The sequence below is a fragment of the Nerophis ophidion genome, linkage group LG06 (assembly GCF_033978795.1).
Source record: "Nerophis ophidion isolate RoL-2023_Sa linkage group LG06, RoL_Noph_v1.0, whole genome shotgun sequence".
NCBI classification, from domain to species: domain Eukaryota; kingdom Metazoa; phylum Chordata; class Actinopteri; order Syngnathiformes; family Syngnathidae; genus Nerophis; species Nerophis ophidion.
This window is the reverse complement of record NC_084616.1, coordinates 11,036,993-11,064,438: the sequence shown is the minus strand read 5'-3', so window position 1 is coordinate 11,064,438 and position 27,446 is coordinate 11,036,993. Positions and strand designations below refer to the sequence as shown.

The 27,446-nt window shown below is 42.2% G+C and overlaps 1 protein-coding gene across 1 annotated transcript in view; it reads left to right on the top strand.

Annotated features, from left to right (window-relative positions):
* Positions 1–27,446, top strand: part of ankrd52a (ankyrin repeat domain 52a) — a 63,744-nt gene that overhangs the window by 3,260 nt on the left and 33,038 nt on the right. Inside the window, exons 2-14 of the mRNA XM_061902642.1 lie at positions 8,202–8,285; positions 8,385–8,463; positions 10,779–10,849; positions 13,478–13,678; positions 13,746–13,833; positions 20,111–20,253; positions 20,332–20,544; positions 20,618–20,696; positions 23,724–23,838; positions 23,927–24,009; positions 24,071–24,188; positions 25,603–25,671; positions 25,758–25,898. Of these exons, the coding sequence (XP_061758626.1) occupies positions 8,202–8,285; positions 8,385–8,463; positions 10,779–10,849; positions 13,478–13,678; positions 13,746–13,833; positions 20,111–20,253; positions 20,332–20,544; positions 20,618–20,696; positions 23,724–23,838; positions 23,927–24,009; positions 24,071–24,188; positions 25,603–25,671; positions 25,758–25,898 (1,484 nt within the window). The remainder of the gene's footprint in view (positions 1–8,201; positions 8,286–8,384; positions 8,464–10,778; positions 10,850–13,477; positions 13,679–13,745; positions 13,834–20,110; positions 20,254–20,331; positions 20,545–20,617; positions 20,697–23,723; positions 23,839–23,926; positions 24,010–24,070; positions 24,189–25,602; positions 25,672–25,757; positions 25,899–27,446) is intronic.

The following is a 27,446-nucleotide window of genomic DNA, read 5'->3' as shown; positions in this document are numbered from 1 at the left end:
TTTAGTGTAGAAAATCATGGACATCTTATCAGGGTTCGCAGCATGGAGCGCTACTTCCTGCTGGCGCTGACGAGATGCGGGGCCGCCATCTTGGAGTGGTGATCCGCTCCATTTAGTGCAATTCATCAGGCAGGAGCAACGCATTTCATTCATCTTACCCAGAGGTGGGTGGTAACGCGCTACATTTACTCCGTTACATCTACTTGAGTAACTTTTGGGATAAATTGTACTTCTAAGAGTAGTTTTTATGCAACATACTTTTACTTTTACTTGAGTATATTTATCAAGAACAAACGCTACTTTTACTCCGCTCCATTTATCTACAATCAGCTCGTTACTCGCTACTTTTTTTTTTATCGATCTGTTAATACACGTTTTGTTTGTTTTGATTTTGTCAGACACGCATTCAAAGTAGGAACTACGCATGCCTGCGTTTCACCAATCAAATGCAGTCACTGGTGATGTTGGACCAATCAAACAAAACCAGGCGGTCACGTGACCGTCACACGTCGAATCCGACCTAAAAAAGTTGAAAAACTTATTGGGGTGTTACCATTTAGTGGTCAATTGTGCAGAATATGTACTGTACTGTGCAATCTACTAATAAAAGTTTCAATCGATCAATCAAAAGTGTAAAGGAAAGAAGACACTTTTTATTTCAACCGTACTTCCCGTCACAAGCCTAAAGACTGATCGCACAGTTCCTGTCTTCACAATAAAAGCGCCGCACCATCGCGCCTGCGCTAACAAAATAAGAGTCTCCGAAAGCCAGCGAAAACAAGCTAGCAAGCTACGGAGTTTGCCGCCAATGTATTTCTTGTAAAGTGTATAAAAACGAATATGGAAGCTGGACAAATAAGATGCCAAAAACCAACGACTTTCATGTGGTATTAGATAGAAAAGAGGAACTTTTTTTCTCCTCCATTTGAAAATGTGGACCTTATCAGCACTATACTGTCTGATTCCAATCAATGCAAGTCATCAGAATCAGGTAATACACCAACTTATATTCTTGTCTTCATGAAAGATAGGAATCTATATGTTAAACATGCATGTATATTCATTAAAACACCTTTAACATTTCAACAAAAACGGCAAAATAAAAAACTATAAATTATATACTGTATGTATATTTATATATGATGTGTGTGTATGTATATATGAAGTAGATCACCTCGACTTGGTCATTTATTAAGTAATTGATTAACGTTGAACAACTTATTGGGGTGTTACTATTTAGTGGTCAATTGTACGGAATATGTACTGTACTGTGCAATCTACTAATACAAGTTTCAATCAATAAACGCCTACTGAGCCTATGGTGCTGTTAAGTTATTGTGGCTCAATTTGCCTTAATTTTTTTATTTTAATGTATTATTATTTAATATATATTATTGTTTTAGTTGCTCAAGAGATATTCCTGGCTATGAATTTGCTCATTGCTATTTTTATGTTTTTGTGCATTATCTGTTCCCGTAATTATTAAACGAACAGGTTACTCATCAGTTACTCAGTAGTTGAGTAGTTTTTTCACAACATACTTTTTACTTTTACTCAAGTAAATATCTGGATGACTACTCCTTTCTTGAGTAATAAATCTCTAAAGTAACAGTACTCTTACTTGAGTACAATTTCTGGCTACTCTACCCACCTCTGATCTTACCTCACTGAATACCACTCATTTTCACACGTTTTGTCATACGTGTAGCTATGATAAAGGACACGTGTTTTATTATTCAAAGTTTGCTTAACAGTTATGGAATATTCTTATATGCTATAAGTGACCAGACGTCCGAGATCAAAACTGGGAATATAATCCCAGAGAAAGGGGAAAAACGATCAGATATCTGTTGTCCTCTGTGTTTTTTATACACTTTGATTTCTATTTTACTGTTTTAATTGATTTTACCCTTTAAAATATGTTTTAATCATATTTGTTTTTATATTGTTTTTATTGGTTTTATATTTATTTTTATTTTTTTATTCAGTCATTGGTGTAGCATAATATATATATACATATATATATATATATATATACATATATATATATATATATATATATACTTTTTTTATTTTATTTTATTTATTTATTTATTTTTTTTACAATTGTTTTTAACATGGCTGTGCAGCACTTTGGAAACGTTATTGTTGTTTAAATGTGCTATATAAATAAAGTGGATTGGATTGGATTGGATATTTTTAAATTCAAGAAACAATATGATTAGGTTATATATATATATACATACGCATATCCTACATAAAAATTGGATTGGACAGCTAGACTAAATTTAGACTTGTATAATACTGTTTAGCCACTGTCCATCTGATTGTCTAGTTAGCTAACATATATTACCCCCACAAAACAAGCTATGAGTGCACTTTTGTGCATGATGTCACTAAGATGACATATCAAAACAACACTAAATTAAAGTGCACTTTTTGTACAGAACGCCACTACAATAGTTTAAAACAAATAAAGTGCGCTTTTGTGCATGATGTCACACAAGATGTTTCAATGACTGTCAAATAAAAACGAGCTGCGTGATGGGAAATCAAATCGCTATGTGGGAGGTTCTTGCGGACGTTATCTCCTTTTGTTGTTGACAATTTTTTTCATACGGTGTTGATGTGAAAATGGTTGTTGGCGTGGCACCGAATGGAGATGTTGACATGCGGAGTAAGCACTCTTCATTCTCTAGCTGGTGGCTTTTCAAATGATGCTGTATATTAGCAGTAATGCTACTTTTTTTAGCGACGCTTTTGCCCCACACTTGACAAATTACGGTTGTCTGTTCGACATATTCCCGCTTGAAGCCAAACCACCGCCAGATGATGGACCCCTGCTGTTATTCTTGGGAATTAATTCTTCCTTCATTTGTTACCAGATCGGCACCTTCTCTATCTCTTGTATTTTCCCACTCGCACCACAGCTAACGTTACCCATGCCGCTACTTCTCTGCTCCGCGAGGGCGTATACGTATGTGACGTATGTAAGAAGGTGCCCTTGTTTTATGTGAGAAGCAGAGACAAGAAAGAGTGAGAAACTCTAAAAGCAACTGCGTGAGAACGTATACTCCAATATCACGATATAGTCATTTTCTATATCGCACAGAGACAAACCCGCGATATATCGAGTGTATCGATAAATCGCCCAGTCCTACGTCAGAGTATATACACTGAATTATTTACATTATATACAATCGTTTTTAAATGTAGTTAAATTCATTGACAAACAATTCTATTCTGGTCATACCAGTGTTTCCCCCAGAAAATGTGTTAGTTAAGGTGGTGACTCTCCAGGGGGAGTGGACCAGGGAAGGGGTGGGTGGGTGTAAGGATTCGTGTATCTCAGCATGTCGCCATCATGTCTCCACCTCGTCGCTGCCACAGCCTGGGGGGGCAATAGACTCGCACTTCACCACTGCGGTGAAGTAGGCCGGCTTCGTCGCATGAAGAAGCCTAACATTTTTGGTTGTGTTTTCTGTCCATTTGCTGAATGGCATTATAGGATATATATCTCAATATTTTTTTCTGTAAAGTATAAACAAAACAGTCCTAGTTACCTGAGATAATAAAATGATGACTTATAAGGTCAAACTAATGGCTTACTGTAAGTAAGCGTTTGAAAAAAAGAGTTAAAAGTGGGGCCACATGCTGACATATGCTCAACTCCGTCCATCCATTTTCTACTGCTTGTCCCTTTTGGGGTCTCTGCTTAATTTATTACAGCGTTTGGGAAGCCTGTAGTTGATTTTTATTATATAAATGTTACATTTTTATCAACGTGATAGCAGGGACCCTGCCATTCAAAACTAGTCTGCTACATTACTAATGATTCATGTAACTATAGCTGAAAAAATAGTACAATAGGAATAGGAGAGGCAATTCTTAATCCCTGAACACCATGGAGTTCATGTAGGCTTAATGATACACTTACATTATTATATACACTATCAAAGACAGAAACTCTATTTAACATAATGTCCTTTTTTGCGGCTTCAACGCAGCTCAATCAACACAGAAAAAAGTCAAGTGAAATGACTTAGTTTTTACGCGTAAGTCAATATTCCTTGTCTTTCCCTCAGACAGACCGGGCTTTGCTGTCCGTAACACACACACACACACACACACACACACACACACACACACACACACACACCGCACAGTGAGCTAACGTTACGCTAGTAGCTAATTAGCCTTCACCTCAAGGACTGCGAGCGAGTTGAGCTGCCGCTTGTTTCTAGAACGTCAACGGGCTAATAGTGATGTTACTAGTAGTTGACTAGGACAGTGGTTCTCAACCTTTTTTCAGTGATGTACCCCCTGTGAACATTTTTTAAATTGAAGTAACCCCTAATCAGAGCAAAGCATTTTTGGTTGAAAAAAAAAAAGATATGGGAGTAAAATACAGCACTATGTCATCAGTTTCTGATTTATTAAAGTGTATAAAAGTGCAAAATATTGCTCATTTGTAGTGGTCTTTCTTGAAATATTTGGAAAAAAAGATATAAAAATGACTGAAAACTTGTTGAAAAATAAACAAGTGATTCAATTATAAATAAAGATTTCTACACATAGAAGTAATCATCAACTTAAAGGGCCTTTTTGGGGATTGTAATAGAGATCCATCGGGATTCATCAACTTCATTCTAAACATTTCTTCACAAAAAAAGAAATCTTTAACATCAATATTTATGGAACATGTCCGCAAAAAATCTCGCTGTCAACACTGAATATTGTATTGTTGCATTTCTTTTCACAGTTTATGAACTTACATTCATATTTTGTTGAAGTATTATTCAATAAATATATTTATAAAGGATTTTTGAATTGTTGCTATTTTTAGAATATTTTTTCAAAATCGCACATACCCCTCGGCATACCTTCAAGTACCCCCATTTGAGAACCACTGGACTAGGAGGTGTTTCTTATCATTTGCGGAGAGTCCGCTGCCTAACCTGCTAAAAACACCTTTCTGCTCGCTCCACGTTACATGCGCACTGAATACGCACTGCTGATTGGCTGTTACCGCTCTGCGTGTAACCAATCAGATGGTTGTGTGGGTGAGACAAGGCTGGGTGCTGCAGAGACATACTGACAAAGGCAGACGCAGAACTAAGCAGATTATTATTATTTTTGAAAGACTTTAGTTCAGGCGGTGGCCCTTTGTTTTTAAAGGGGAACATTATCACAATTTCAAAAGGGTTGAAAACAATAAAAATCAGTTCCTAGTGGCTTGTTGTATTTTTTGAAGTTTTTTTTCCAAATTTTACCGGTCTCGGAATATCCCTAAATAAAGCTTTAAAGTGCCTTATTTTCGGCTCTCTGCGAAGACACTGGCCATTTCCCTGTGACGTCACACAGTGCTGCCAATGTAAACAAACAATGGGAATACCACAGCAAGATATAGCGACATTAGCTCGGATTCAAACTCGGATTTCAGCGACTTAAGCGATTCAACAGATTACGCATGTATTGAAACAGATGGTTGGAGTATGAAAATATTGAAGAAGAAACTGAAGCTATTGAGCGAATAGCTATTGACGCTATTCATAGCCATAGCATGGCCGAATAGCTGCGTTAGCATCGCCGGTAAAATGTGCGGACCAAACGATCAGGACTTTCGCATCTTTTGACACAGGAGCAACTTAAATCCGTCGATTGGTAAGTGTTTTTTTCGCATTAAATGTGGGTGGAAGGAAACGTAATATAGTTGCAAATGCATCTGCAGGTTATCCATACATCTCTGTTCCATGTCTGCTTTAGCACCGCCGGTAAATAGCGTGTTAGCATTGATTAGCGTAGCATGTTAGCATCGATTAACTGGCAGTAAACATCAACAAAACTCACCTTTGTGATTTCGTTGACTATGGTTGCAAATGCATCTGCAGGTTATCCATACATCTCTGTGCCATGTCTGCCTTAGCATCGCCGGTCAAATGTGGAGACACTCTGGCACATTCAATGGGGGTCTGGCGGCAGACACTTTGGCATCTTCGGGCCAGTGGTGCAACTTGAATCCCTCCCTGTTAGTGTTGTTACACCCTCCGACAACACACCGTCGAGGCATGATGTCTCCAAGGTTCCAAAAAATAGTCAAAAAAAAACGGATAATAACAGAGCTGAGACCCGGTGTTTGTAATGTGTTGAAAATGAAAATGGTGGGTGTGTTACCGCGGCGACGTCACATTCTGACGTCATCGCCTCCAGCGCGATAAACAGAAAGGCGTTTAATTCGCCAAAATTCACCCATTTAGAGTTCGGAAATCGGTTAAAAAAATAGATGGTCTTTTTTCTGCACCATCAAGGTATATATTGACGCTTACATAGGTCTGCTGATAATGTTCCCCTTTAAGGCGGCCGCCTTAACAACAAGGCGCTGCGGGAAACCGTGGGTCATACTCTTGTTTGCTCGCGGCTTCGATTTCAGTACTACTGAAAATCTTTGCTCCTTCTCAACTCTGTGGTCATTTCCTTTTCACAAAATACAACCAATAGTTGCGTTGATGTTAAATCTTACTTGTGAAAAGTAGTCCCCCGATTCCTATTTTCAACAGTCCGCTCATTTGAGCAGGAAAACGCTGAACACCATCTTTATTTTGGACCCGTCAACTCTCAGTTTAGGCTGCTCATCACCACTTCAAGATGGCGGCCCAATTTCTCGCGTCACAGCAGCCAATGCTGCGTCTATGTGGAAAAGCATATGTGTGACTGTTTTAGAGCAGGGGTGTCAAACTGAAATACAGAGCGGGCCAGAATTTAAAACTGAACAAAGCTGCGGGCCGAGGTTGAACAAATTCACCTTTTAATAGGGACCCAAACAAGTTTTGCATTGAATACTGACCAAGCAAGGCTTATATAACTTTATAGTGACATGCAAAATTGAGTTTAAAATAATAATAATTAAAAATAAGAATAATTAAAAAATATTAATGGCATATCACCTCAGTCACCTTGGACGTATCCTCGCTCATCCATGCGGACTGGACACAGGCCGAAAATGGAGTCGGCTGTCTTGGTTGCTTTGTTGGGTCTGCTCCTGTCTCTGGCCATGCTCCCTCCACCCCAGCGGACGATGGCGTGGAACACCCCAGAGGCCACCACAGTGGATATGTTTCTTTTACTTTTTATACATAGCTAGTATGTAGAAGTGTCTGGTTGTATCTGCTGCTTTAAGGTCTTTAATGTCCTCTGTGTTCTTTGATGTTTGATGTTTCCCTCTTACACACATGTAAGAGGGACGTGTACTATGGCTATGAGTTGTTGTTTTTTCCCTTGGCCTCAGTCTGCACCACCTCTCCAGGGCCCAGGCTAAGACCGATTTTTATTTTTATTTTGTTTTAATCTTCTATTCCCCCTCCTTGTTTACCTGTATCTCATCTTTTTTGTAAGGGGCGCTGGAAGCCGGCAGACCCGTCAGCGATCCTGTTCTGTCCCCCTGTAATGTTTGTCTGATCTTGAATGGGATTGTGCTGAAAATTTAAATTTTCCTGACGGAATAAATAAAGTACTATCTAATCTAATCTAATCAAATAAAATAAAAATAAAAATAGAATGCCTCTTTTCGGCGGCGGGTTTGAGTTGGGGCGGGGTTTGGTGGTAGCGGGGGTGTATATTGTAGCGTCCCGGAAGAGTTAGTGATGCAAGGGGTTCTGGGTATTTGTTCTGTTGTGTTTATGTTGTGTTACGGTGCGGATGTTCTCCCGAAATGTGTTTGTCATTCTTGTTTGCTGTGGGTTAACAGTGTGGCGTATATTTGTAACCGTGTTAAAGTTGTTTATACGGCCACCCTCAGTGTGACCTGTATGCCCGTTGCCCAAGTATGCGTGCCATACACTTGCGTGTGTGTATGAGCCACATATATTACGTGAGTGGGCCGGCATGCTGTTTTTATGGAGGAAAAGCGGATGTGGCGACATGTAGAGAACGCCAAAAGCAGTGCTTTTACAGCCCCCAATATTATTGTCCGGGTGGAAATCGGGAGAAATTCGGGAGGGGCACTGAACTTCGGGAGTCTCCCGGGAAAATTGGGAGGGTTGACGAGTATGAGTATTAGCAGTGAATGCGATGTTACAGCGGCGGGCCAGCTCTAATGTTAATTTGATATTGCTTCAAGGGCCAAATGAAATTACACGGCGGGCCAGAGTTTGACACCCAAGTTTTAGAGCATTCTCACATGTATTCTGCGTGATGTGTTGCAGCCTCCTCTGGTCCAGGCCATCTTCAACCGCAACGCTGAAGAAGTCCAACAATTATTGCACAAAAAGGAGGATGTCAATGCACTGGTAAGATGTCATGCGAGAGCCGCGACACTTAGGACAGGAAGTGGCGTCGTGGCCGGGGGAGTTCATTTGTTGCTTTATTCTCTTTGAAAAATGAAACAGGACCACGAGCGCCGTACGCCGCTTCATGCTGCTGCCTGCATGGGGGACGTGCACATCATGGACCTGCTCCTTGAGTCGGGTAAGAAGCACTAAGATTCACCATGAATTGATTAACGTGGACTTAAACAAGTTGAAAAACTTATCGGGGTGTTACCTTTTAGTGGTTAATTGTACAGAATAGGTACTGTACTGTGCAATCTACTATTAATCAATCAATCAATCGATTAACTCGTATGACAGAGTGGAAGTGTTGGCCAAAACAGTCGGAGATTGAAAGCGTCCATTCCAGGGTCAAACTGTGGACATTATAACATCATCTTTAAATAAATCAATCAATCAATGTTTATTTATATAGCCCTAAATCACAAATGTCTCAAAGGACTGTACAAATCATTACGACTACGACATCCTCGGAAGAACCCACAAAAGGGCAAGGAAAACCCACGCCCAGTGGGCAGGGAGAATTCACATCCAGTGGGACGCCAGTGACAATGCTGACTATGAGAAACCTTGGAGAGGACCTCAGAAGTGGGCAACCCCCCCCCCCTCTAGGGGACCGAAAGCAATGGATGTCGAGCGGGTCTAACATGATACTGTGAAAGTTCAATCCATAGTGGCTCCAACATAGCCGCGAGAGTTCAGTTCAAAGGGGATCCAAGACAGCAATGAGAGTCCCGTCCACAGGAAACCATCTCAAGCGGAGGCGGATCAGCAGCGTAGAGATGTCCCCAACCGATACACAGGCGAGCGGTCCATCCTGGGTCTCGACTCTGGACAGCCAGTACTTCATCCATGGTCATCGGACCGGACCCCCTCCACAAGGGAGGGGGGGACATAGGAGAAAGAAAAGAAGCGGCAGATCAACTGGTCTAAAAAGGAGGTCTATTTAAAGGCTAGAGTATACAGATGAGTTTTAAGGTGAGACTTAAATGCTTCTACTGAGGTAGCATCTCGAACTGTTACCGGGAGGGCATTCCAGAGTACTGGAGCCCGAACGGGGGGGGGACATAGGAGAAAAAGAAAAGAAGCGGCACATCAACTGGTCTAAAAATGTATGTAATAGGGTTTTCCCGATACCAATGTTTTGGTACCGGTACCAAAATATAGTTTGATTGGTACTTTTCTAAATAAAAGGGACCACAAAAAATGTCATTGTTGTCTTTATTTTGACCCAAAAATGTTAGGGTACATGAAGCATATGTTTGTTATTGTCATTTAGTCATTAAAATTGTGCAGCCCTTTGAGACACTAGTGATTTAGGGTTATATAAGTAAACATTGATTGATTGATTGAAATAAAATAGTGAACATACTAGACAACGTGTCTTTTAGTAGTAAGTAAACAAACAAAGGCTCCTGCTGACATGCAGTAACATTGTGTCATTTATACACCTATTGTTTTGTCAACATTATAAAGGACAAACTGTAATAAAAATGAATTATTAATCTCATTGTTTATTTACTATTAATATCTGCTTATTTTCTGTTTCAACATGTTCTGTCTACACTTCTGCTAAAATGTAATAATCTTCTCTTCTTTGATACTTTACATTAGTTTTGGATGATACCACACATTTAGGTATCGATCCGATACCAAGTAGTTACAGGATCATACATTGGTCTTATTCAAAGTCCTCATATGTCCAAGGACGTGTTTTCTGAGTTTATAAACATAAAATGATTTTTTTTTTAAAAGGAAAACAATTTTGTGACAATAAAAAATATCAATATAGCATCAACTAGATACACTCCTGTACTTGGTATCATTACAGTGCATGTCAGGTGTGGATCCACCCATGGCGTTAGTTTACATTGTGACACCAGCGAGCTATTGTATCCTCTTTTGGTGTGTAGTGAAGCATGTTTACCTATTCCTCATCCTCCAGTGATAATGCTACTTGTACGAAACGTGCTTTATTTGTCGCCATGGAGGCGAGGAGTAGTGATTTAGAAGTAGCTAAAACACTGTAGACTGCGGATGGACATTAACTTCTTTATCTTTAGTTTTCAAGCCAAAATGCATCCCCTTTCTGTCTACACACTGTGTCTGCTTGTAAGTACTCTGTGTACGTGCGCTGCCAAACATGCTCCTTTGCTCAAAAAACCAGTAAAGTCACAACAAGAGGACAACGCGCCCATTTTTAAAAAAGTGGGGGGGCGGGGACTGGTATTTTTTAGAGGCGGTATAGTACCGAATATGATTCATTAGTATACTGGTACTATACTAGAACCAGTATACCGTGTATAACCTAAGTATGTAATCTAAAAAAACGCAACTGTCTTATTGAGGCTCTTTGGGGTTTTTTGTAGGTGTTTAGGAGCAAGTGCTCCCCTCATGTCGAGGATCTTTGACGGGTGCTTCTGAAGTCTTACCATTTGTATTTTGCTCCCCCAGGTGCCAATGTGAACGCGAAAGACCACATATGGTTGACCCCTTTGCACAGGGCCGCCGCCTCCAGGAATGAAGTAAGCGAAACCCTCAATGACGTTTTTTTTAATATTTTCCTCAATAATTTGTATCTGCACCATGTTAAAATGTAATGTTAGCACATAGCTCACATCGCTATGCCAATGTTGTTGACTTAACATCACGTTAAAATGGAAGGCTAGCATGTACAGTAGCTCACATAGCAATGTATTTTGCTAACTTAGCATGATAAATATTATGTTAGCATGTAGCTCAAATAGTTACACTCACTTTGTTAACCTAGCAAGATGTTAAAATGTAATGTTAGCATGTAGCTCACATAGCTATGCTAGTGTTGTTAACGTATAATTATATCAAAATGTAATGTTAGCACGTAGCTAACATAGCTATGCTAGTGTTGTTAACCTAGAATGATATTAAAATGTAATGTTAGCACATAGCTCACATAGCAATGCTAACGTTGTTGATCTAACATTATGTTAAAATGCTAGCATGTAGCTCACATAGCTATGTTATGTTGCTAACTTAGCATGATAAATACAAACCCCGTTTCCATATGATTTGGGAAATTGTGTTGGATGTAAATATAAACGGAATACAATGATTTGCAAATCATTTTCAACCCATATTCAGTTGAATATGCTACAAAGAAAACATATTTAATGTTCAAACGGATAAACTTTTTTTTTTTTGCAAATAATCTAACTTCAGAATTTGATGCCAGCAACATGTGATAAATAAGTTGGGAAAGGTGGCAATAAATAATGATAAAGTTAAGGAATGTTCATCAAAAACTTATTTGGAACATTCGACAGGTGTGCAGGCTAATTGGGAACAGGTAGGTGACATGATTGGGTATAAAAACAGCTTCCCAAAAAATGCTCAGGCTTTCACAAGAAAGGATGGGGCGAGGTACACCCCTTTGTCCACAACTGCGTGAGCAAATAGTCAAACAGTTTAAGAACGTTTCTCAAAGTGCAATTGCAAGAAATTTAGGGAATTCAACATCTATGCTCCATAATATCATCAAAAGGTTCAAAGAATCTGGAGAAATCACTCCACATAAGCGGCATGGCCGGAAACCAACATTGAATTGAAGGCACTGTATCATAAACCGACATCAATCTCTAAAGGATATCACCACATGGGCTCAGGAACACTTCAGAAAACCACTGTCACTAAATACAGTTGGTCGCTACATCTGTAAGTGCAAGTTAAAGCTCTACTATGCAAAGCGAAAGCCATTTATCAACAACATCCAGAAACGCCGCCGGCTTCTCTGGGCCCGAGATCATCTAAGATGGACTGATTCAATGTGGAAAAGTGTTCTGTGGTCTGACGAGTCCACATTTCAAATTGTTTTTGGAAATATTCGACATCGTGTCTAATGGACCATAGGGGAAGCAAGCCATCCAGACTGTTATCGACACAAAGTTCGAAAGCCAGCATGTGTGATGGTGTGGGGGTGCATTAGTGCCCAAGGCATGGGTAACTTACACATCTGTGAAGGCACCATCCATCCATTTTCTACTGCTTATTCCCTTTTGGGGTCGCGGGGGGCGCTGGCGCCTATCTCAGCTACAATCGGGCGGAAGGCGGAGTACACCCTGGACAAGTCGCCACCTTATCGCAGGGCCAACACAGATAGACAGACAACACTCACACTCACATTCACACACTAGGGCCAATTTAGTGTTGCCAATCAACCTATCCCCAAGTGCATGTCTTTGGAGGTGGGAGGAAGCCGGAGTACCCGGAGGGAACCCACGCATTCACGGGGAGAACATGCAAACTCCACACAGAAAGATCCCGAGCCTGGATTTGAACCCAGGACTGCAGGACCTTCGTATTGTGAGGCAGATGCACTAACCCCTCTTCCACCGTGAAGCCCCTTGTGTGAAGGCACCATTAGTGCTAAAAGGTACATACAGGTTTTAGAACAACATAATCTGCCATCTAAGCGCCGTCTTTTTCATGGACGCCCCTGCTTATTTAACCAAGACAATGCCAAGCCACATTTAACACGTGTTACAACAGCGTGGCTTCGTAAAAAAAAAGAGTGCGGGTACTTTCCTGGCCCGCCTGCAGTCCAGACCTATCTCCCATGGAAAATGTGTGGCGCATTATGAAGCGTAAAATAGGACACCGGAGACCCCGGACTGTTGAACAACTGAAGCTCTACATAAAACAAGAATGGGAAAGAATTTCATTTTCAAAGCTTCAACAATTAGTTTCCTCAGTTCCCAAACGTTTATTGAGTGTCGTTAAAAGAAAAGGTGATGTAACACAGTGGTGAACATGCCCTTTCCCAACTACTTTGGAACGTGTTGCAGCCATGAAATTCTAAGTTAATAATTATTTGCAAAAAAAAATAAAGTGTATTAGTTTGAACATCAAATATGTTGTCTTTGTCGTGCATTCAACTGAATATGGGTTGAAAGGGATTTGCAAATCATTGTATTCCGTTTATTTTTACCTCTAAGACAATTTCCCAACTCATATGGAAACGAGGTTACTAAAACCTGATTATTTCCCCCACTCGTTTCTCCCACTTAAGCGTGAAAAGACGCTTAACTCTGTTTTCACTTTTGGAGGAATTGTACCCGCCGGTTTTATGGCTGTCAATCTGACAAAACGACCCCTAACGCTCCCTGCCGTGTCCCCAGAGGGCCGTGGGTCTGCTGCTGAGGCGCGGCGCCGAGGCCAACGCCCGCGACAAGTTCTGGCAGACGGCGCTCCACGTGGCCGCCGCCAACCGGGCCAGCCGCTGCGCCGAGGCCCTGCTGAGCCAGCTGAGCAACCTGAACATGGGGGACCGCACCGGCCGCACCGCCCTGCACCACGCCACCCAGAGCGGCTTCCAGGAGGTTGGCGCACGCCTCCCACGGGGCGGGAACCTACTACTGCCCCGCACTAACTCCGCCTCTTTGCCAGATGGTGAAGCTGCTGCTGAACAAAGGCGCCAACCTGAGTGCCATCGATAAGAAGGAGAGACAGCCGGTCCACGCCGCCGCCTACTTGGGTAACATTTTTATCCCCACACTTGAGACGCCATCTTAGCATTCCGTCCCTCAAGCCAAGAGTGTATTTTTACCTCTTCCAGGCACCACTTAAGTTTGTTTTTTAGCCACATGCAGCTTTCAGGGGGGGCGGGGCCTAGACACAAATTAACATAGATGCCCACTTTTTAGCCTCGGGACCAATTTGGGCCCATTTGACTCCCAAAGGAAGCACATATTTTTAATATACAGTAATCCTGACTTCAGTCTAAGCTTAATTGCCGGAGGAGAGTTTTGTAGTCAGGCAGGCTTCACTACGGATCTGAAAATAAAACATGGTTCTCCGCTACAGACGAGAGGGATGTAAGTTTGATCGAGGTTTGTCCCGATACCAATATTTTAAATGTATTTTGATACTTTTCCGTCACGCCTATGGGATCATGTTTTGTTTTGGTTTTTGATTGATTGATTGATACTTTTATTAGTAGATTGCACAGTACAGTACATATTCCGTACAATTGACCACTAAATGGTAACACCCAAATAAGTTTTTCAACTTATTTAAGTCGGGGTCCACGTTACTCAATTCATGGTCATGTTCGGTTTTGTTTTTTGGACAACCACTTCCTGGTTTCTTTTGTTGCCGTGGCGACTGATTAGTTTTCACCTTGTCCTCATGTCACGCCCCTGTCCTCATATCTCACTCCTGTTTGTACTAATCACATGCATTATTTAAACCTGCAGTTGCCAGGTGGTTAGCCTGGCGACTTTATCTCTACTCCCTTCATGCCATGCCATGCCTGTTAACCACACTGTCCATAGTTTCCCTTATGCCCTTCCCACGTAAGTTTTAGTTTTTTTATGTCACAGTTATTGAGATTTGTCTTTTGTCCATAGTCAAGCCTTCGTGCTAGTTTTTGTTTTCCGTAGTCAAGTTTGTTCTCAGCCATTGTGCGCGCCTTTTGTTAGTTATAGTGTTAAGAAATAAATATGTAATTACATTCACGTCTCGCTCGTGCCAACTTTCCTTTGCCTCGGAAAAACAAACCACCTCATGTCCAAGTTTGACACTTTTCTAAATAAAGGGCACCACAAAAAATGGCATTATTGGCTTTATTTTAACAACAAAATCTTAGGGTACTTTAAACATATGTTTATTATTGCAATTTAGTCCTTAAATAAAATACTGAACATACAAGACAACTTGTCTTTTAGCAGTAAACAAATAAACAAACAAAGACTCCTCTTTAGTCTGCTAACGTATGCAGTAACATATTGTCATTTATACACCAATTATTATAAAGGACAAACTGTGAAAATAATAATCACAGCAGTATGATAATTCTATGTGTCTACATTAAAACATTCTTCTTCATACTGCATTAATATATGCTACTTTTAAATGTTCATGCAGAGAGGGAAATCACAACTGAAAGTCTATTTATTAAACCGTTATTAAGCAGTGGCACAAACAGCCATGTCATTTCCAAAACAGAAAGTGCAAGATTGTCAGAGACATTTCAAAACAAGCTATGAGTGCACTTTTGTGCATGATGTCACTAAGATGACATATCAAAACAACACTACATTAAAGTGCACTTTTTGTACAGAACGCCAGTACAATAGTTTAAAACCAACAAAGTGAACTTTTGTGCATGATGTCACACAAGATATTTCTATAAGTGTCAAATAAAAATGAGCGGCCTAATAGGAAATTAAATAGTGTATGTCCTTCGCTATGTGGTAGGTTACTGCGGACGTTATCTCCTTTTGTTGTTGACTAGTTTTTTCATACGGCGTTGATGTGGAAATGGTTGTTGGCCTGCCACCGAATGGAGATTTTGACATGCGGAGTAATCACTCTTCATTCTCTAGCTGGTGGCTTTTCAAATGATGCTATATATTAGCAGTAATGCTACTTTTTGGAGCAACGATTTTGCCCCACATTTGACAAATTACGGTTGTCTGTTCGACATATTCCCGCTTGAAGCCAGAACCACCGCCAGATGATGGACCCCCTGCTGTTGATCTGGAAATGGTTGCTTGGGCATTTTGTTGGTGTGGCACCGAACAGAGTTGTTGACATGCAGAGTTTCAAACACTCTTCATTCTCTAGCGCAGGGGTGGGGAACTTTTTTGGCTGAGAGAGCCATGAAAGCCAAATATCTAAAAATGTATTTCCGTGAGAGCCATATAATACTTTTTAACACTCAATATAACTAAATGCGTGCAGTTTTAAGTCAGAGCAACATGTTTAGAGTATAATAAGTTTTATTATACTACTTATTCGTTTTAATGACATTGTTATTCTGAAGCTAATCAATAATAAATAAAATACTTCTTACCATTAATGCGACTTCTTGAACAAGTGCGGTAGAAAACGGATGAATGGATTAAAATGCATGAGAATGTTTTATATTTTGAACTTTATAATTTTAACAGTGATTGCCAGCGGAATTATTCATCACTTATCGTGTTAAGCAATGTCAGCTAAGATTTATCTGAGAGCCAGATGCAGTCATCAAAAGAGCCACATCTGGCTCTAGAGCCGCTGGTTCCCTACCCCTGCTCTTGCGGGTGACTTTTCAAATGATGCTACATTAGTAGAGCTGTTACGCTTTTGCCGCATATTTGACAAATTACGGTTGTCTGTTCGACATCTTCCCGCTTGAAGCCAAACCACCGCTAGACGATGGACTCTTTTGATTGATTGATTGATTGAAACTTTTATTAGTAGATTGCACAGTACAGTACATATTCCGTACAATTGACCACTAAATGGTAACACCCGAATAAGTTTTTCAACTTGTTTAAGTCGGGCTCCACGTGAATCAATTCATGGTATCATTCATCAATTTACCCCTTGCTGTTTTTCTTGGGAATTATTTCGTCCTTCATTTGTTACCAGATTGGCACCTTCTTTCTCTCGTATTACCACTCGCACCTCTCCGCTAGCATCACAGCTAACGTTACCCACGCTGCAACAGTATGTGACGTGTGTAAAAAGGTGCGCTTGTTTTATGTCTCAGTTAGGAGAGACAAGAAAGAGCGAGAAAAGCCTGTAGTGTAATATCGCAAATTGACGATTGATGATCGCAAATTTTTAGGTCTTTTTTTACCTGGCTGGCGATCAGAGGTGGGTAGTAACGTGCTACATTTACTCCGTTACATCTACTTCAGTATTTTTAGGGGATAAATTGTACTTCTAAGAGTAGTTTTAATGCAACATACTTTTACTTGAGTATATTTATAGAGAAGAAACGCTACTTTTACTCCGCTCCATTTATCTACATTCAGCTCGCTACTCGCTGCCGATTTTTATCGATCTGTTAATGCACGCTTTGTTTTGTTTTGTCAGACAGACCTTCAAAGTAGAATCCATCACATGCCTGCGTTTCACCAATCAAATGCAGTCACTGGTGACGTTTGACTCCGTTTCACCAATCAAACAGAGCCAGGCAATCACATGATTATATGTACATTTTTTTATTTATTTTTTTATAAACCTTTATGTATAAATTTCAACATTTACAAACAGTTGAAAATAATAATCAAAGTAAGTACAAAAACAGTATAAAAACCGTACAAAACAGCGGCAGGGGGTTATAAATTCAAAGTAACTAAAATAGAATGCGCCCTGCGATGAGGTGGCGACTTGTCCAGAGTGTACCCCGCCTTCCGCCCGATTGTAGCTGAGATAGGCGCCAGGGTAAAATAAATTAAAACAGTAAAATAAAAATCAAAGTGTATAAAAAACACAGAGGACCACACAACTCACGTAGTGTTAAAAGCCAAAGAATAAAAGTGGGTCTTAAGACGAGACTTAAAACACTCCACTGTGGAAGCAGTTTGAACATGGAGCGGCAGAGTGTTCCAGAGCTTAGGCCCTGTCTCCCCTGGTCTTAAGTCTGGTCTTGGGCACCACGAGCTAGAGCTAGCTCTCGGACCTCATAGCGCGCGCATGAATGTAAATTTGGATGAGGTCCGAGATATATTGAGGTGCCAGTCCATGTAAAGATTTAAAAACAAACAGCAATGTTTTAAAATCAATTCTAAAATGAACAGGGAGCCAGTGCAAACTCTGAAGAATTGGGGTTATATGCTGGCGTTTCCTGGCCCCTGTTAAAAGTCGTGCTGCCGCGTTCTGGACTAACTGCAACCGGGAGAGAGCTTTTTGGCTACTGCCAGCATAAAGTTCATTGCAGTAGTCCAGGCCACTTGAAATAAAAGCATGCACGACTTGTTCAAAAAGGTTAAAAGATAAAAACGGTTTAACCTTTACTAAAAGACAAAGGTGATAAAAACACGATTTTAAAACGCCATTGACTTGTTTGTCTAGTTTAAAATCGCTGTCTATAATGACGCCAAGGCTGGTGACTTTGGGACGCACATCATTTTGCAATGGTCCCAAGTCAGTGAGGGCCGGACCAAAAACTAAAATTTCCGTTTTTCCCTCATTCATTATTAAAAAATTCTGGGCTAACCAAGCCTTGACGTCGCATAGACAGTTAAGAAGGGGTGTCAGGGGGGCCGTGGCTTTTTGAAATTGGCATATAAACTTGGCAGTCATCTGCATAAAAGTGATAAAAAAACTCCATGTTTCTTAAAAATATCTCCAAATATATATTATTTAATATATATTATTGTTTTACTTGCTTAAGGGACGGCGTGGCGCAGTGGAACAGTGGCCGTGCGCAACCCGAGGGTCCCTGGTTCAAATCCCACCTAGTAACAACCTCGTCACGTCCGTTGTGTCCTGAGCAAGACACTTCGCCCTTGCTCCTGATGGGTGCTGGTTGGCGCCTTGCATGGCAGCTCCCTCCATCAGTGTGTGAATGGGTAAATGTGGAAGTAGTGTCAAAGCACTTTGAGTACCTTGAAGGTAGAAAAGCGCTATACAAGTACAACCCATTTATCATTTATTTATTTATATGCCTGCCTCTGAATTTTTTCATTGCTATTTTTATGTTTTTGTGCGTTAATTGTTGCCGTCATCATTAAACAAACGGGTTACTCATCAGTTACTCAGTACTTGAGTAGTTTTTTCACAACATACTTTTTACTTTTACTCAAGTAAATAATTGGGTGACTACTCCTTACTTTTACTTGAGTATTAAATCTCTAAAGTAACAGTACTCTTACTTGAGTACAATTTCTGGCTACTCTACCCACCTCTGCTGGCGATTGACCACTAGCTCACGGTCGAGGTAATGGGCACCCCTGGTTTCAACTGTCGGAATCCCTGCATCAGTTGGGGAAATGTAATGAATTAAAATGCAGTGTAGCTGATGAGATGATGTCAAAAGATTGATACTGGGACGGCGTGGCGCAGTGGGAGAGTGGCCGTGGGCAACCCGAGGGTCCCTGGTTCAAAATCCCACCTAGTACCAACCTCGTCACGTCCGTTGTGTCCTGAGCAAGACACTTCACCCTTGCTCCTGATGGGTGCTGGTTGGCGCCTTGCATGGCAGCTCCCTCCATCAGTGTGTGAATGGGTAAATGTGGAAGTAGTGTCAAAGCACTTTGAGTACCTTGAAGGTAGAAAAGCGCTATACAAGTACAACCCATTTATCATTTATTTATTTATATTCCTGCCTCTGAATGTTTTCATTGCTATTTTTATGTTTTTGTGCGTTAATTGTTGCCGTCATCATTAAACGAACGGGTTACTCATCAGTTATTCAGTACTTGAGTAGTTTTTTCACAACATACTTTTTACTTTTACTCAAGTAAATATTTGGGTGACTACTCCTTACTTTTACTTGAGTATTAAATCTCTAAAGTAACAGTACTCTTACTTGAGTACAATTTCTGGCTACTCTACCCACCTCTGCTGGCGATTGACCAGTAGCTGGCGGTCGAGGTAATGGGCACCCCTGGTTTCAACTGTCGGAATCCCTGCATCAGTTGGGGACATGTAATGAATTAAAATGCAGTGTAGCTGATGAGATGATGTCAAAAGATTGATACTGGGACGGCGTGGCGCAGTGGGAGAGTGGCCGAGGGTCCCTGGTTCAAAATTCCACCTAGTACCAACTTCGTCACGTCCGTTGTGTCCTGAGCAAGACACTTCGCCCTTGCTCCTGATGGGTGCTGGTTGGCGCCTTGCATGACAGCTCCCTCCATCAGTGTGTGAATGTGTGTGTGAATGGGTAAATGTGGAAGTAGTGTCAAAGCGCTTTGAGTACCTTGAAGGTAGAAAAGCGCTATACAAGTACAACCCATTTATCATTTATATTGCAATATTAAAAACATCGTTATTATACACGTTTTTATGATGCGTCACGTGATGTCTCGCAGGTCACGCGGAGGTTGTGAAGCTGCTGGTGTCGCGCGGCGCGGACCGGAGCTGTAAGGACAAGCAGGGCTACACGCCCCTCCACGCCGCTGCCGCCAGCGGTCACATCGAAATCGTGAAGTACCTGCTGAGGATGGGGGCGGAGGTAAGACGTCAGCCGTCCTTTTTCTGGGGGGGGAGAGGTGGACTTGAACGTCACAACCTCTCCTTTTTATCCCCGAAGATTGACGAGCCCAACGGTTTCGGGAACACGGCGCTCCACGTGTCGTGCTACATGGGGCAGGAGGCCGTGGCCACCGAGCTGGTCAACCACGGGGCCAACGTCAACCAGCCCAACAGGTGCGGCTACACGCCGCTGCACCTGGCCGCCGTCTCCACCAACGGCGCCCTCTGTCTGGAGTTGCTGGTCAACAACGGGGCAGACGTCAACCAGCAGGTCGGTGTGAAATAGTCCTCCCTTTTTCTCCGCCCGACTCCCTGCGCCCAACCTAGTTTTGTGTTTGCAACAGAGCAAAGAAGGGAAGAGCCCTCTGCACATGGCAGCCATTCATGGACGCTTCACACGCTCGCAGATCCTCATCCAGAACGGTAACTGCCTCTCATGGCTACTTTTGCACCACATCTTTGTTACAGCTCGGGTTGTACGGTGTACCGGTACTAGTATAGTATCGCAGTACTAATGAATCCAAAACAATACTTTGCTCCGTTTTGAAAAATAGCGGATCCCCCTAACGCAGGGGTAGGGAACCTGTGGCTCTTTTGATAACTGCATGTGGCTCTCAGATAAATCTTAGCTGACATTGCTTAATAAAAAATAAGTAATGAATAATTCCGCTGGTAATCACAGTGTTAAAAATAATGTTCAAAATATAAAACATTCTCATGCATTTCAAGAAGTCGCATTAATGGTAAGAAGTATGTTATTTATTATTGGTTAGCTTTAGAATAATCAATCAATCAATGTTTACTTATATAGCCCTAAATCACTAGTGTCTCAAAGGGCTGCACAAACCACCACGACATCCTCGGTAGGCCCACATAAGGGCAAGGAAAACTCACACCCAGTGGGACATCGGTGACAATAATGACCCAGTGGAACGTCGGTGACAATGATGACTATGAGAACCTTGGAGAGGAGGAAAGCAATGGATGTCGAGCGGGTCTAACATGATACTGTGAAAGTTCAATCCACAATGGATCCAATGGATCCAACACAGTCGCGAGAGTCCAGTCCAAAGCGGATCCAACACAGCAGCGAGAGTCCCGTTCACAGCGGAGTCAGCAGGAAACCATCACAAGCGGAGGCGGATCAGCAGCGCAGAGATGTCCCCAGCCGATACACAGGCGAGCAGTACATGGCCACCGGATCGGACCGGACCCCCTCCACAAGGGAAAGTGGGACATAGAAGAAAAAGAAAAGAAACGGCAGATCAACTGGTCTAAAAAGGGAGTCTATTTAAAGGCTAGAGTATACAAATGAGTTTTAAGGTGAGACTTAAATGCTTCTACTGAGGTGGCATCTCGAACTGTTACCGGGAGGGCATTCCAGAGTACTGGAGCCCGAACGGAAAACGCTCTATAGCCCGCAGACTTTTTTTGGGCTTTGGGAATCACTAACAAGCCTGAGTCCTTTGAAGGCAGATTTCTTGCCGGGACATATGGTACAATACAATCAGCAAGATAGGATGGAGCTAGACCGTGTAGTATTTTATACGTAAGTAGTAAAACCTTAAAGTCACATCTTAAGTGCACAGGAAGCCAGTGCACTCATAATAACAATGTTGTTAAAAATGCGGGCTTCACGGTGGCAGAGGGGTTAGTGTGTCTGCCTCACAATACGAAGGTCCTGCAGTCTTGGGTTCAAATCCAGGCTCGGGATCTTTCTGTGTGGAGTTTGCATGTTCTCCCCGTGAATGCGTGGGTTCCCTCCGGGTACTCCGGCTTCCTCCCACTTCCAAAGACATGCACCTGGGGATAGGTTGATTGGCAACACTAAATTGGCCCTAGTGTGTGAATGTGAGTGTGAATGTTGTCTGTCTATCTGTGTTGGCCCTGCGACGAGGTGGCGACTTGTCCAGGGTGTACCCCGCCTTCCGCCCGATTTTAGCTGAGATAGGCGCCAGCGCCCCCCGCGACCCCAAAAAGGGAATAAGCGGTAGAAAATGGATGGATGGATGGATGGATGTTGTTAAAAATAATAAGAGACTTACTACACTCTAAAAATGTTGGTCTTACTTAAAAATGCACGCATTAAGTTGTATTCAGTGTTTAAAAAATATTATATGGCTCTCACGAAAATGAATTTAAAAATATTTGGCTTTCAACTCTCTCAGCCAAAAAGTTTCCCGACCCCTGCCCTAACGCGTCGTCTTGTCATGACATTGCTGGTTTTACAAGCAGAGGAGCATGTTCGGCAGCGCGCACACACTGAGTACTTACAAGCAGACACAGTGTGTAGACGGAAAAGGGAGAATTGACGCATTTTGGCTTAAAAAGTAAAGGTGAAGTTACAACACTGAAACGCCTTCAGGAAGAGGTGCTTTAAGACCGCTAACATCCATCCGCAGTCTGCAGTGTTTTAGCGACTTCTAAATCACTAATCCTCGCCTCCATGGTGACGAATAAAGTGATTTTTTTACAAGTATCATCCCTGCAGGACGAGGAATAGCTAAACATGCTTCACTACACACCGTAGGATACAAACAAATGCCATGGGAGGATCTACACCTGACATCCACTGTAATGATACCAAGTACAAACCCCGTTTTCATATGAGTTGGGAAATTGTGTTGGATGTAAATATAAACGGAATACAATGATTTGCACATCCTTTTCAACCCATATTCAATTGAATGCACTACAAAGACAAGATATTTGATGTTCAAACTCATAAATTTCATGGCTGCAACACGTGCCAAAGTAGTTGGGAAAGGGCATGTTCACCCCTGTGTTACATCACCTTTTCTTTTAACAACACTCAATAAACGTTTGGGAACTGTGGAAACTAATTGTTGAAGCTTTGAAAGTGGAATTCTTTCCCAGTCTTGTTTTATGTAGAGCTTCAGTCGTTCAATAGTCCAGGGTCTCCGCCCTCGTATTTTACGCTTCATAATGTGCCACACATTTTCGATGGGAGACAGATCTGCACTGCAGGCGGGCCAGGAAAGTACCCGCACTCTTTTTTTACGAAGCCACGCTGTTGTATCACGTGCTGAATGTGGCTTGGCATTGTCTTGCTGAAATAAGCAGGGGCGTCCATGAAAAAGACGTTGCTTGGATGGCAACATATGTTGCCCCAAAACCTGTATGTACCTTTCAGCATTAATGGTGCCTTCACAGATGTGTAAGTTACCCATGCCTTGGGCACTAATGCACCCCCATACCATCACAGATGCTGCCTTTTACACTTTGACCCTAGAACAATCCGGATGGTTCTTTTCCTCTTTGGTCCGGAGGACCCGACGTCCCAACTTCACTGGTTTTGGGTTTTGTAAAACCACTCGGCCCTTGAAGACTTCTTGTAGTTTGAGACCGTGCGTCGGGCCGCAAATGGCGCCCGGGCCTCCCGTTTAGTCAGCACTGATGTAACGTCATGTGATTGTTGTGTCCTATCAGGTGGCGAGATCGACAGTGTGGATCGATATGGCAATACTCCTCTCCATGTCGCTGCTAAGTACGGCCATGAGCTGCTCATCAGCACTTTGATGACCAACGGCGCCGACACGGCCAGGTAGCAACGCCGTCCTGGCGCCAACAATGTCAAGTTTGTGTAACCAAAACGCCGTCATCGTCCCTTTTTGTTGTGTGCCCCCTTTCAGACGCGGGATCCACGGAATGTTCCCCTTGCACCTCGCTGTGCTCTACGGGTTTTCAGACTGTTGTCGCAAGTTACTCTCCTCAGGTTTGCGCCGCATATTAAATAGCCGCGTGGAAGTCGCCGTGTTTGACCCGTCTGCTCGCAGGTCAGCTGTACAGCATCGTCTCCTCCATGAGCAAGGAGCACGTGCTGTCGGCAGGGTTCGACATCAACACCCCGGACAACTTTGGGAGGACCTGTCTGCACGCTGCTGCCTCCGGAGGGTAAGAGAAACACCTGCCGTGTAATGACGGGATACAAATGATTCTATTATTACATACTCCATGACCTTCTGGATAATTCGCTGCTTACCCTTCGCCGTTTGATGGCAGCCATGTTTTTACCACATTTCTTGGTGATAAACTAAAATTCTCTCTGGCGCTACTGGAGCAGAACAGAACATCCGGTGCACTCAAAATATCCCAAAGACGATAACGTCAGGCCTTCAAAATAAAAGCAAGCCGGCGAAATAACAATTTCACCGGAAAAGCCGTTGGCTCCAAATAGAGTCCATCCATCCATCCATTTTCTACCGCTTATTCCCTTTTGGGGTCGCGGGGGGCGCTGGCGCCTATCTCAGCTACAATCGGGCGGAAGGCGGGGTACACCCTGGACAAGTCGCCACCTCATCGCAGGGCCAACACAGATAGACAACATTCACACTCACATTCACACACTAGGGCCAATTTAGTGTTGCCAATCAACCTATCCCCAGGTGCATGTCTTTGGAAGTGGGAGGAAGCCGGAGTACTCGGAGGGAACCCACGCATTCACGGGGAGAACATGCAAACTCCACACAGAAAGATCCCAACCCTGGATTTGAACCCAGGACTCCAGGAACTTCTTATTGTGAGGCAGACGCACTAACCCCTCTGCCACCGTGAAGCCCCAAATAGAGTCAAATTTTTGTTATTTGAGTCCAAAATGGCTCTTTCAACGTTCTGGGTTGCCTACCCCTGCATTAGTGGAAAAGCGGCAAATGAGTGAAGTATATTTAGTGAAGTATATTTTTTTATATAGCGCTTTTCTCTAGCGACTCAAAGCGCTTTACATAGTGAAACCCAATATCTAAGTAACATTTAAACCAGTGTGGGTGGCACTGGGAGCAGGTGGGTAAAGTGTCTTGCCCAAGGACACAACGGCAGTGACTAGGATGGCGGAAGCGGGAATCGAACCTGCAACCCTCAAGTTGCTGACACGGTCGCTCTACCAACCGAGCTATAACGCCCTGACGAGTGAAAGCGACATAGACGTTGCCACGGAGACGAGGGTTTTCTTACGTGCCCGGCTGAAATCTCACTGCAACACCTTGCATCGTATGCATGCTCCAAATAAACTGCAAAGGTTGTGCCTTTTTTGACAGAAGCTTTTGTTGTGCTGGCAAGAACTTGAACTATCCATACATTTTCTCTTCAGTCTTTTTTTCTGCCTTTCGGACTTGCTGTAATGAAACAAGTGGAAATATGTGATGCCTTACGTTGCATCGTATGCATGCTCCAAATAAACTGCAAATGTGCCTTTTTTGACAGAAGCTTTTGTTGGGCTGGCAAGAACTTGAACTATCCATACATTTTCTGTTCAGTCTTTTTTTCTGCCTTTACAGATTGCAAATGTAATTCATTGTTGTTTTTTTTCCAGAAATGTTGAATGTCTGAACTTGCTCCTAAGCAGCGGTACGGACCTGAACAGGAGGGACCTAATGGGAAGGCAAGTGTTTTTTTTTGGGACTGAAACCACAACATCGTCAATGCAGCTGAGCTCACCGTCCAACTTTACCCGTCATTTGCCGCCAGAACCCCATTGCACTACGCGGCTGCTAACGGGAGGTACCAGTGCACTGTGACGCTGGTGAGCGCCGGCGCCGAGATCAACGAGCCCGACCAGACAGGCTGCACCCCCCTGCACTACTGTGCAGCTTCACAAGCCTTCGGCAGGTGAGAAACAGGAAGTACCGTATTTCTTCGAATTGCCGCCGGGTATGCGCCTGCCTAGAATTACTGCCGGGTCAAACTTGTTTTGCAAAATAATTAGCGCATGCTTAGCATTAACGCCGGCTCTCGTTTCGCAAAATATTATTTTTATTAGCGCATGTCTAGAATTTCCGCCAGGTCAAACTCGTTTCGCAAAATAATTAGCATATGCGTAGGATTTCCGCCGGGTCAAACTCGTCACGTCACGAGTGACACTTCACCTGTCATCATTTTCAAAATGGAGGAGGCTGATTTCAACAATTTGAAATCGCATGAAGGGAAGAAGATTAAGAGCTATTCAGTAGGATTTAAGGTCCAAGCTATTGAATATGCTAACAAGAACAGTAAGCAGTAATGGTTTATTAATATACCATAGCTGCGTGTGTCAAATATGAGTCATTAAATGACTACCGCCTACTGGTGGTAGAGGGCGCTAGTGATCCTTCTTGCGACTGCTCGGCTGCAGAAAAAGTGACAACAAGCAGCAAGAGTGAGCAGCGTGTGTTTATTTTTTCCTCTCACTAGCACTTTTAACATGGAGTATTACATATCTAAAATAAAACAGTTTTCTAAACTGGACTTTCAATCGAAGCAGGAGGTAATAAAGGAAGATCTCCATCGAGACAGAGAGACTTTTAAAACTGAGGAAAGATAAGGAAGACTTCTATAAACATGTTATCGATGCTTTTGATCAGAAGGAGCTGCGCATGGACTTTGTTTATAAGTAAAGGTAAGACCATAATAACGTTTTTTTTTTTTTTTAAATGTGCTTGTCATGATGGTATCCTTACATCACACTCACATTTTTAAGCGCAGGCCTAAATTTACCCCATGCCTTTGGTAAGTGCCGGAGTGAGAAGAGGTTTTAAAATAATTAGCTAATGCTTGCCTTTACCACATGCCTTTGGTAAGCGTTCCAAACTTAAGTTATTTACTGAGATTGAGTGAGCCTATGGCTTTGCACTTTGTTGATTTTATGTATATATATATATATCGGTTTTTATGCTGTTTTGTACTTTTTTTGTACTTACTTTGATTATTATTTTCAACTCTTTGTAAATGTTGAAATTTATAAATAAATGTTAATAAAAAAAAAAAAAAGTGTAGTTAATCACGTGACCGACTGGCTCTGTTTGATTGGTGAAACAGAGTCAAACAGCACCAGTGACTGCATTTGATTGGTGAAACGCAGGCATGTGATAGATCCTACTTTGAAGGTCTGTCTGACAAAACAAAGCGTGCATTAACAGATCGATAAAAATCGGTAGCGAGTAGCGAGCTGAATGTAGATAAATGGAGCGGAGTAAAAGTAGCGTTTCTTCTCTATAAATATACTCAAGAAAAGTATGTTGCATTAAAACTACTCTTAGAAGTACAATTTATCCTAAAAGTTACTCAAGTAGATGTAAAGGAGTAAATGTAGCACGTTACTACCCACCTCTGAATATCACCATATAGTCATTCTATATCGCACAGAGACAAACCCGCGATATATCGAGTATATCGATCAGC